Raw genomic sequence first — 11,758 nt, forward strand, 5'->3', positions numbered from 1 at the left:
CAGCAGAGCAGCATCAGAGTCGTCCTGACCAACGGCGTCGCTGGCGTTGGAAAAACCTTCTCGGTGCAGAAGTTCACTCTGGACTGGGCAGAGGGTTTAGAAAACCAGGATGTGGGTCTGCTGACTGTGCTTTCGTTCAGGGAGCTGAACCTGGTGAAGGACCAGCAGCACAGTCTCCTCACGCTGCTCCGTGTTTTCCATCCAGCGTTACAGAAGCTGACGGCAGAGACGCTCGCTGTCTGTAAACCTTTGTTCATCTTTGACGGCCTGGATGAAAGCAGACCTTCTCTGGACTTCAACCACAGGGAGCTTGTGTCTGAGGTCACACAGAGGTCATCAGTCAACGTGCTGCTGACAAACCTCATCCGGGGGAATCTGCTTCCCTCGGCTCTCGTCTGGATAACCTCCAGACCTGCGGCGGCCAATCAGATCCCTCCTGCATGTGTTGACAGGGTCACAGAAGTACGAGGCTTCACTGAGGCCCAGAAGGAGGAGTACTTCAGGAGGAGATTCAGTGATGAAGAGCTGTGCAGCAGAATCATCTCACACATCAAGATGTCCAGGAGCCTCCACAGCATGTGTCAAATCCCAGTCTTCTGCTGGATCAGTGGAACAGTTCTGGAGCACATGTTGACCACAGACCAGAGAGGAGAGCTGCCCAAGACCCTGACTGACCTGTACTCACACTTCCTGCTGGTTCAGACAAAGAGGAAGAACAACAAGTACGGTGAGGGACATGAGACGAGTCCACAGCAGCTGACGGAGGCTGACAGGGACGTTCTCTTGAAGCTGGGGAGGCTGGCACTTAAACATCTGGATGAAGGAAACATTATGTTCTACCAAGAAGACCTGGAGCGGTGTGGTCTTAATGTCACAGAGGCCTCGGTGTACTCAGGAGTTTGTACTGAGATCTTCAGAAGAGAGTGTGTGATCTTCCAGAAATCAGTCTACTGCTTTGTTCATCTGAGCGTTCAGGAGTTCCTGGCTGCAGTCTACATGTTCCACTGTTACACCGAGAGGAACACTGAAGAACTCAACAACTTCTTGGGAACATGGAGGAACATATGGGGTACCTTCTCCCTGGATGACCTCATGAAGAGAACCATGAAGAAATCCCTCAACAGTACAAATGGTCATCTGGACCTGTTTGTTCGCTTCCTTCACGGCCTCAGTCTGGAGTCCAACCAGAGAGTCTTAGGAGGCCTGCTGGGTCGGACAGAGAACAATCCAGAGATCATCCAGAGAGTCATCAACAACCTGAAGAAGATGAAGAGTGATGACATTTCTCCTGACAGAAGCATCAACATCTTCCACTGTCTGACTGAGATGAACGACCACTCAGTTCATCAGCAGATGAAACAGTTCCTGACGTCAGAGAACAAATCAAAGGAGAAACTCTCTGAGATCCACTGCTCAGCTCTGGCCTACATGCTGCAGATGTCAGAGGAGGTTCTGGATGAGTTTGACCTGCAGAAGTTCAACACAACATTCCAGGGTCAATGGAGACTGATCCCAGCTGTGAGGAACTGCAGGAAGGCTCGGTGAGTCCAGACATGATCAATAACATGTTCAATCAGTGGAGATGAGTCTTTCTTGCACAATATATCATCAAACAGCTAGCACAGAGTGAGGAGACGATCACTGAATCACTGACGGTTCCTTGAAACTGAAGAAGCAGGAAATGTAGTTTATTCCTCTTTCTTGTCAAACCAGAGTTCCCACCCTGCGTTTGTCCTCCACCACCAACCAGTGCAGTGTCCGTCCCTCCAGGTTCCTGACATGTTGACTTTACAACAATATGAGGTCACTGTAACGTTTGACCTTTGACCACTGAAATCTAATCAGTTTCTCTTTGAGTCAAAATGTGAAGAAATCCCCTGAAGACAGACTTGAGATATCATGTTCAAGAGGCCATGAACATGTTCTGTGACCTTGACCTTTGACCTCTGACCACCTGAATCTCATGAGTTCCTCTGTTAGTCTGAATGAAGCTTGAACCAAATCTGAAAGGATTCTCTTGAGGTGTTTTTAACAAAAAGGGGATTTACCAGGGTGAAGGTCACATGATCACGTTTTGTATGAATGTTGTGTTTTCTGATTTAATTCTCACAGATTTGATATTTTCTTTAATTACAGACTCGGTGGTTTGCTACTATCAAAGACTCACCATGAAATCGTGGCCTCAGCTCTGAAGTCAAACCCCTCACATCTGAGAGAACTGCAAGTGAGACTCAACTCAGGAGAGAAGCTGCTGAGTTCTGGACTGGAGAGTCCAAACTGTCGACTGGAGACTCTGAGGTCCTTAAATCCTTCTTCACTTTTCAGACTTTCTTTCTTATTGGGTCATTATTTATTTAAATTGTCTCAGTTCTGCTCTGCTCACTGTCCCTCAGTCATCTGTCCCTCACCCAGCCTGTCAGTCACGTCCACCTCATCAACTCCATTCACCTGCACTCACCTGCTCCTGATCACTAAGAAAGTCCGGTATTAAATAATCTAATGGGAGATCTAGGCGAGACTTCAGATTTGCGGCAACTCATACGCACCTGCATACGTTTTGCTTTGGGGACGTTGTTTGGGGATTTGGGGAATGTATGAACCAGGGGTTGGGGAAAATATTGATGTACAGGATTTGTTTAAATAGTGTGGTTATGTTCATGTTTCCGCCTTTGTTTGCAGGCACAAGCCAAGTTACAGTTAAGTTTTATCCTTTATACAGGTTGAGGGACAACAGTATGGCGGATATCAGCTGTTCTTCTGTGGCTTCAGCTCTGAGGTCGAACCCCTCTCATCTGAGAGAACTGGATCTGAGTGGCTACATCCTGGAGGACTCAGGAGTGATAGAGCTGTGTGGTTTTCTACTAAGTCCAACCTGTCGACTGGAGACTCTGAGGTCAGAGGTCATGTTTTAATGTTAAAAGTTCAGTGTGTAGAATGTAATGACATCTAGTGGTGAAGTGTCATGGTGCAGCTGAACACCCCTCACCCCGCCCCCCCTTCCAAACATGAAAGAGAACTTGTGGTAGTTTCATATAAAGTATTTAAATATAAAGTCTTTAATTCTAAAGTATTTATATATAAAGTATGTAAATATATAGTATGTAAATATACAGTATTTATATATAAAGTATGTTAATATAAATGGCTCATTCTTAAGTAAAGAAAACAACAATTGGTACAATTCAGATGAAACTAGTGAAAACATCTCTAGGATTCTTTTCTCTTCAGTTTCTAACAATGGATCCTTTCACCGGAATCTTCCACACTGGAGCTTTAAGGTCAAAGGTCAGAACATGTGTTCCTAACAGTGAACACTGATACTGAGCTGAGAGATGTTTGTAGAATGAGCGCTGAGGACCGAGTCAGGCTCAATGTGACTGAAGTTTTACTGACAGAGAAACAATCCAATGCTGGACAATGTGTCCATGTAATGTTTCTGTGGAAGCTCACCAGGACTTGTCCCGGTGGTCCTGTGGACTGACCACATGACAGCGTGCTGCGTCGGTGTTCTGGGACTGGGCTCAGGGTCCAGAGTCCAAGATGATTATATTTGATGTCTTTTATTTTTAGGACCAAGTTCTTCAGCCCAGTTTCTTCCACTTTGGGTTCATTTCCAACATGAAACCCTTCCTCTGGTTTCAGGACTTACACGGGGTCGTCCATGCCTTTATCTTCTCACCACTAGATCTCTGTCCTGCCCTGTACACACGTGTTCCTCAGGCTCCCTGCACCACTTTCAACTGGTCCAACTGCTGCTCAGATCATCGCCACTTCAAGAAAACATGATCATAGAACTGCTCGCCCTTTCACACATCAACTGTAGAACATGTTCTGACAAGAGTGTTGGACATTTTCAGGAGCTGAAGCAGCAGCAGGAGATTGTCCGGGTCCGACTCGTTCACAGCAACAGGAACATGTGGGAACATTCAGATGAGGGGCGGATCCAAAACACATATCTCTATGATAACCATGGTTACGTTAAGTTATGTTAAGTTACAGGTTCACTGTGAAGGAGTTAGTGACGTCTCCAGGTGTCGTACATGTGAACGTAGTCCACTTGTTCACGTGTACGACTCCTAAACATGTCCAGCATGATATTTAGCGACATCTTGTGGTGAAGTTACATATTACAAACAACTGAACCCAGAGGAAACAAAGACTTGGACATTTTCTGGACTATGACTTTCACATATGAAGAACGCGGGGAGCAGCAGGAGGCGGAGCCTGTAGAGCGGCAGGAGGCGGAGCCTGTAGAGCAGCAGGAGGCAGAACATGACGTATAAATCCTGCTGTAGAAAGATCAGTGTTGTTGTTTCCAGCTCATCCACACCGGCGTCGGCCCTCAGAACCAAAAGCTCTGGAATCTCCTGGTGTTTCCAAGTTGACCTCTTCGTCTTCTATGTGTACGGCTCCTCTTCTTCATCCTGAGATATTTGTGTTCTTCCAGTTTCACGTTCGTCACGTGTTTGTTTCCTCAACACGTCCACTCGCTCTCTGTGAATCCTCTGGACATTCAACTGCTCTATTCTCACATGGACTCACTCAGAAAGTGCAGGAAAAGTAACAACTTGACAACAACTTGACTCAGACTTCAGGTCTGAAAACAGAGACAGTGATGTTTATTCAAAGTCTTTTATTTTCACATGTGGACTCAGTTTACTTTACAGTTAAGTTTTATTCTTTATCCAGGTTGGAGAGCTGCGCAGTCTGTCAGAGATCAGCTGGTCTTCTCTGGCTTCAGCTCTGAGGTCAAACCCCTCTCATCTGAGGGAACTGGATCTGAGTAACATCAACCTGAAGGACTCAGGAGTGAAGGAGCTGTGTGGTTTTCTACAGAGTCCAACCTGTCAAACGGAGACTCTGAGGTCAGTTCACTGACTGACTTCTGTAGATCTCATATCTATAAAACAGCATTTATACACAATTTATCTCATTTAATTATAATTTAACATAATTCCTCTTCATAAATAACTTGAATCCATTCATTAATTAATTTGTCACATTTTAAATATTCAGCTACTTGTTAAAACACTGAGTTTACTTCTGGATTTCCTAAACTGATCTGCAGGACAGAGACCGGGTCCAAATAATCTATGTTACTGAATCAAGACTCGTTTTGAGTCCAACATGTCTGATTTTATATTTTTCTTCCATGTTATGAATCTGTGCTGACATGAATATGTGTCTGTTATTTTCACACATGAGCTCAATTTAATTGACAGTTAAGTTTAATCCTTTATCCAGGTTGAAGAACTGCAGACTGTCAGAGATCAGCTGTTCTTCTCTGGCTTCAGCTCTGAGGTCAAACCCCTCTCATCTGAGAGAACTGGATCTGAAAGACAACGACCTGCAGGACTCAGCAGTGAAGGAGCTGCTTGATCTACAGCAGAGTCCAACCTGTCGACTGGAGACTCTGAGGTCAGTAGATGGTTGGAGTCAGTCCACGCTGCTTTCATCAGTATTTTACTAAACACAGTTAGTATCACAGATCCAGGGTCTGTGCTACCAAGCAGGATTTATGGTTATCAGGTTAACTTCAGGTTTAGTTTTTTCAGTCCTACGAAGCTCGGCCACTTCTTAACGAGGTAAATCACCATGGATGTGTGTGGTGCACACTCTCCTTAAGGGGACGGATAAGGGAAGTTTAAATCAACGTCTGGTTGGTTCAGTTGATCTCTAACTCACCCAGAACATCTCAATCTCTCCAGACTCATCCTGTCCCCAAAACACCAGATGACGTCAGTCAGCTTCCTGGAGACAGGTCCATGTGTGTGTCCTCAGAGACAGTGAGACAGGGTGTGTCCTCAGAGACAGTGTGTGTCCTTAGAGTCAGTGAGACAGTGTGTGTCCTCATGGGAAAAGGAAGTGAAGCTGGACCACAGCTGACAGCCTCACACGAGGGACAGAGACGCTGTGGTCTTCATCTGATCTGAGACAGTTTGTCCTCTCACTTCATCACTGAAGAACTGATCAGGTGGCTCTTTGTCACAGCTCTGAGATCAGTGGGACTGAAGCCTCTCCTCATCACCATGGTAACCAGGAGCTCTTTATACAGAGCAGAACCTCTGCTGAGGTCCATCTGTCTCATCTGTTCCCAGTTTGTCAGAAGCAGATGTTCATCAACACACAGTGAAACTTGTCTTCACCTGTAACAGCAGTAAATCCACCTCTCAGGTGTCCACTCTGCACTTTGACATGCAGAGGACACACACTGAGCTCTTAGCGTGTTCATTCCAACACGTGAACATGAAGCGGAGAGGAAGCTGCTCCACCTCTGAACAGGACTGAAGTCCCTGCTGCTCTTTCTACTGGATGAGCTGCATCACTGACTCACAGCTGATGAAGTGAGTCTCTGTGACACTGATGTCTTCTTCTCTCAACAGGTGGAGGTGATCTTCGTGGAGCTGAGTGTGAAGAGGACAGTGTGTGTGGACGGAGGCTGAGCTGTGTCCTGAGGATCCAGAGGCTGAAGCAGCAGCAGCTTGTGTGTAGTCTCCAATCTACACAACCCCTAATCTGAATGTGTTTGTGAGATGAAGCCGGAGCACCTGGAGAAAACACGTGGAGAACATGCAGACTCCACACAGGAAGACCCATCTGAACCGGATTCAAACCAGCAACCTTCCTGCTCCGATTGTGTTTATTCACATGAAGCATGTGTTTATTGAAATGACACAACACAAGCAGAATATATAAACCCTCTATAAAGAGTCACATACAGTGTGTTTAAGTTTGTCTTTATTATTGTCCACCTTTGTCCCTCAGTCTGTCTCCATGTGTGTAGAACCACATTCTGTGTAGATGTTTGTTTATGATCTTAAAGTTCCTGGATTTACGTCACAAATAGATTTAATTCAACACAAAGTTAAACACATTGAAATCACTTTCAGAGTTTTGTCTTTGACACAAAAGATCAAAACACTGGACTTAAAAATGTTTTTTTTTTCATTTCTGCATCAGGTGCAGAGCGGTGGTGGCTTTTCTACTTTTGACCCACAGGTGGCGCTGCAGTATAACAGCAGCACATCCCAGTCAAAGACTTTATATTCAGTCTATGAGTCAAACACATGGATCATTTCCTCTGTGACAAACCAGATGTAACGAGAAGAAAAACAACTCAGAGAGAAAAGTTCTGTTTCTACTTGTCTCTGCTTTAATGCTCAATAAACATCCTTCCACCGACTTCACTGGAATCATGACTCAGCTTTTCTTTCCTCTTCAAACAAACAGGTGGAAACATCTCGTCCTTGGTGCAGGTAAAAGAACAAAATCACCAGTTTGACATAATGGAAACAAGCAGAAGAAAAGTGAATGAGACATTTACGGTATGAAGAAGAGTCGATGAAGAGCAGAGCATCTTTAAGTCTCTGAGGAAACTGTTTCATAAACATTTTACCATATTTAATAGAAAACTGACCCGAGGACGTTTTATACAAACGTAGATGAAGATTCTTGTTGTACGTTCTCGACCACCACCTCAGAACAACCACCAGGGGGAGACTGTAGCAGCCTCTGGGAACAGCTGCTTGCTGGGACATAATTGATGATGGGAGGTTCCCAGCAGAGACAAGGGACAGAAAGTGTCTGAGAGATGATGTCCTGAAGACAGTGGAGATTTTGGGCCTGTTGTGTTGAACAATTTGTGTTATTTTGTGGAGACACTTGTCTCAACATGATGATGTCACTTCCTGTTCAAGCCCATCTCAGTTCTTTGTGACTTCAGGATCAGAAATGTTTGACAGAGTCAGTTCCTGACAGGCTCCAGTTCTCACTGTGTGGAGAGGTCATCATGTGACTTTGTGATGATCCTCAACACACGTGTGTCAGTGTAACATGTGACTGTGACGCCATGTTCATGAACACGCTGCTCTAACATCTGTCCAGCAGATGTTGAAGCTCTTAGGTCACTTCCTCTGCAGCAAAGTGAGACCATCATCTCTTCATGGAGCTGTGCACCAGGATCCGTTAGAATTCCATCAAACATATTTATGGGATATCCTTTATACTTATAAGGAAAAGTTTGTGCTCGTAATGAAATTCTACATCTGATCACTATGTCTCAATATAAACAGCTGTGATGGGAATTTCTGTATTTAGATATGTTTAATGAAAGAACAAACATGAAAGTATATAGGAATGTATGACAAGTGTGTTTCTGGGGTTTAAGACTGTAGGTCAAGATTGTTGCTCCAGGAAACTCTATGTGTATTGCCTCCTGGAAGCCTTCAGATGTGGCTTCCTCTATTCAGTGTAAACAAAAGCTTTCACAGCAGGGGCCACTCAAGTGTCTGCAGCAGGAGGCTGCAAGGGCCTTAGGTGTTGGTTGCAGAGACAAGGGAGTAGAGAGAAAAGATCTTTCTCCCCAGGGGTCACTCAAAGCATCTGGGAAAAGATACGTTGAGCATCTTGACCAAACTTCAAAGAAGAAGCCTGAGACCGAATGTCTGATCAATCTGGTCAGGACATCCAGGGAGCTGATTGGACAACCTTCTTCTCCTGTCCGAGGAGGAAGTTGATCAGTATAAATGTGTGGATCTTCCATGGCTCGGGTGCCATTGTCTCATAACTGTCACAGTGATATGAGCTTTGAGCCTCCGTCCGCAGACGGTTGAATTTAACTCCAGATTAATAATTGTTTTGCTGTGTCCTTGTATGAAATTTCTAGTACACAGCCTGACAGCAGATCAATACATTTATTTTTGATTATTTATGAGTTGATTGCATTCATTCACCAAACAAAACCATTTAAAGGCAAAACACAAAACCTCTAATCCTGAATGAAAAGGAGCAGAAAGAAGAAGAATCTGATATAATCTGCTGCTCGTTCACAAGACGCTCATTTTACTTTTACTCTGTTACATTTTGCAGCTATTATCTATACTTTTACTCCACAATATTTCTACAATATGTGTCGTTAATCGTTACATTTTATGAACATAGTTTCGCCAAAATGTTGCTGTGACGGAGCGGCTCTGTCACTGACCGCCAGCGCTCCACACACGCACACGCAGCCGCACACACGCCAACAAACATTTCCACTCTTCCTGTTAAAGTTTGTAGTTGATCACTATCTTACCAGCAGTTTAGGACGCGGTGCACTACGTCACTCTCTGGGCCCGTTCCTTAAAGGGGCAGGCCATACCTGCGCGTTTGGCAGCAGCCCTACAACCTTGCCTGTTTTGCTGAAACATTCAACAGCAGCCTGACTAACTGCCTATTCAAAATGGATCCAGAGTCAGCCTCAACTGAGCCCTCTGATATGAGCCACCCTTGGCCCTATTTAAAAGACATGTTCGAGTTCAAAGGCCCCAAGAATGACTCGTGGAGGTTTCAATGGTTTCCTGTCTCCCTCAAAAAAAGGAGTTGCTAGCCTTCAAGAATTCGCCTTAAAATGTAAAGAAGCATATCGAGGTAAGCAGAGTTCTTGCTATGCTAAGTTAATGTCCCCATGGTTTGACTTAATGGTATTAAATTTGCAGATAATCCCTGCTAGATAACTTGTCATTCGCAGAATTGTAAGATAGTGTGAACAGTATCACAGAGGGTAAGCACAATAAGTACACCAACCTTTCCAATAAACAAATGTTGTTGCTTATAATTATTACTAGTAGTGACATCTGTAGAGGCATGAGTATTACCAGTAGCTATATCTGCATTCTTATTCAAAATGGCACAGCCTAGACATTGAGAGACAACCCATTGCGTGAGTACTTTTACTTTTAATACTTAAAGTAAATTTAAAAGTAAGTACTTTTTACTTTTACTAAAGTAGGATTGTTGATGTAGTACTTTTACTTTTACTTAAGTATATATTTTCCTGGGTACTTGTACTTAAGTATTAAACTTCAGTACTTCCTCCACCACTGGCGATGATCAACGTCGGGAAGACGAAGGAAAACATAAGAACCTGACGGAGAGACAATCACTTTAATCTGTAAAGTGTGAATTCATTTCTCTGTTTTGACCTTGTGTGTGATGGAGTTTGTAAAATGTTGTGCAGGAGATTTCCACATTAAAGTTGAACTCAAGTATCAACCCAACGTGACGTCACAGGCTGGTCGGTGAGCTGCTGCTCTGAAGCCTCACTTTGACTTTTTGTTCAGCGCCATCTTGGTTTTTGAAACCAGAAGTAACCATATTTGGAGGCGCAGGGGGTAGAGCCTGACTGAGAGCTCGATGGCACGCCCCCCTAAACCCATTGGACGGTGCTAGATGTCAATCATAATGTGATGTCTCACCTGGTGTTAACATCCGTCTGCTGATCACACAGCAAAATAAGTAACTGAGTGTTTGTTTGACTCCAGAGTTTCTGAGGCTAATTTAAACATCATGATGAATCACATTGTACGGCTCAGTCCCAGGAGACGCTCCCAGTCAGGACTCAGTGTGAAAGTGAAGATCTGGATTCATGATCCCACACCGTCCATTAGTAACCGAATAAATGATCCTAAGTTTGTATGGACATCATAACCATCACAATAAAACAATTGGACTTTGAACAGGTTGTTTTTCAAGTGTGAACTTTTTTCAAGACTGAACTGGTTCAACAGGGAGGAGGAGGAGCCTGAGAACAGGGAGGAGGAGGAGCCTGAGAACAGGGAGCGGTCAGACTCCATTTTCACCTGGACGAGCAGAAGGAAGGAAAGTGAGCAGGTGAGTGTGAACACAACTTTCTGAAAGTTTTCCTGTCTCACTCTCACACCTGCTGTTAACATCCGTCTGCTGATCACATGACTCTAAGTTTTTCAGTTCACACCTGGTGACAGACGTCATGTGATCGGATCCCAGAGACAGATGTGAACAGCAGGTCTGGAACAAAGAGCCTTCAAAGGACTAATTAACAGAGTTAACTCAGTTTTTCACTTTTTATCTTCATCTGTTCATCAAGTGTTTAATAACACAACGTGTTTTCACAATCATATGTTACAGCAGTGGTCACCAACCAGTGGAGAGTCTTCACTGTGGATCCCAGTAAAGCTCTGGACTCACTGGCTGAGGTGTGAGGAGCATCGACCTGCAGAGCCAGGTACACACACACACACACACACACAACCACACAGACACACACACACACACACACACACACACACACACACACACACACACAAAAATAGACACACACACACACATATAACTTCACACTGGTTTTGTGTGAGTTTTAAAGTGAATAAAAAGTTGAAGAACTTGTGTTTGACCTTCATTTGGGCACAAAGCCATAGAACTGAGTGGAGATACAGAGTGCTGCTTCAAGCTGCTGACTGATGTGCTCTCAGTGTTACTGTCTATAAAGTTCTGTGATTCATTTCCAGCCTTTATGACGTGAACATGACACTAGATGTTGAGTTTCCTTCTCTTAGTGGCCGGGGGTTGAAGGACACATGAACTTTTACAAGCTTGTATTAATTAACTTTAATTTAGTTGATTGGTCTGAGTGTAGCTTAGGAAATGCTCAAGTTGCAAAAATACTTTTTTATCAACGTTTGTTTATGGCTATGCAGGTTTATTGGTGGATTTACGAATGACATAAACCAATATTACATGAAGGGAAACTTTATTATTGTACATGTAACATTGTACACCTCTACAGCCTTATTGGCTGGTAACCTAAAAAATATATTCATATTATTGATTTAATAATGTTCTCAAAGAAATGTCTCTTCTCTTAGTGGAAGGGGGTTTATATGTAACTACAGCCTTCCTGAGGTTTCTGATGTGTTCACTGTATTTCCTTGTATATAATAAGTCCTGTTTACTCAAA

The 11,758-nt window shown here is 43.9% G+C and overlaps 1 protein-coding gene across 1 annotated transcript in view; it reads left to right on the forward strand.

The window, feature by feature from the left end:
• LOC133000173 (NLR family CARD domain-containing protein 3-like) overlaps positions 1–7,183 on the forward strand; it is a 10,321-nt gene extending 3,138 nt beyond the window's left edge. Inside the window, exons 5-10 of the mRNA XM_061070038.1 lie at positions 1–1,541; positions 2,137–2,298; positions 2,720–2,900; positions 4,699–4,865; positions 5,245–5,418; positions 6,384–7,183. The exon at positions 1–1,541 is cut by the window's left edge and continues 257 nt beyond it. Coding sequence (XP_060926021.1) covers positions 1–1,541; positions 2,137–2,298; positions 2,720–2,900; positions 4,699–4,865; positions 5,245–5,418; positions 6,384–6,393 — 2,235 coding nt within the window. The 3' untranslated portion in view covers positions 6,394–7,183. The remainder of the gene's footprint in view (positions 1,542–2,136; positions 2,299–2,719; positions 2,901–4,698; positions 4,866–5,244; positions 5,419–6,383) is intronic.
• The last annotated feature ends 4,575 nt before the right edge of the window (positions 7,184–11,758 follow it).

The sequence above is a fragment of the Limanda limanda genome, chromosome 4 (assembly GCF_963576545.1).
Source record: "Limanda limanda chromosome 4, fLimLim1.1, whole genome shotgun sequence".
Lineage (NCBI taxonomy): Eukaryota > Metazoa > Chordata > Actinopteri > Pleuronectiformes > Pleuronectidae > Limanda > Limanda limanda.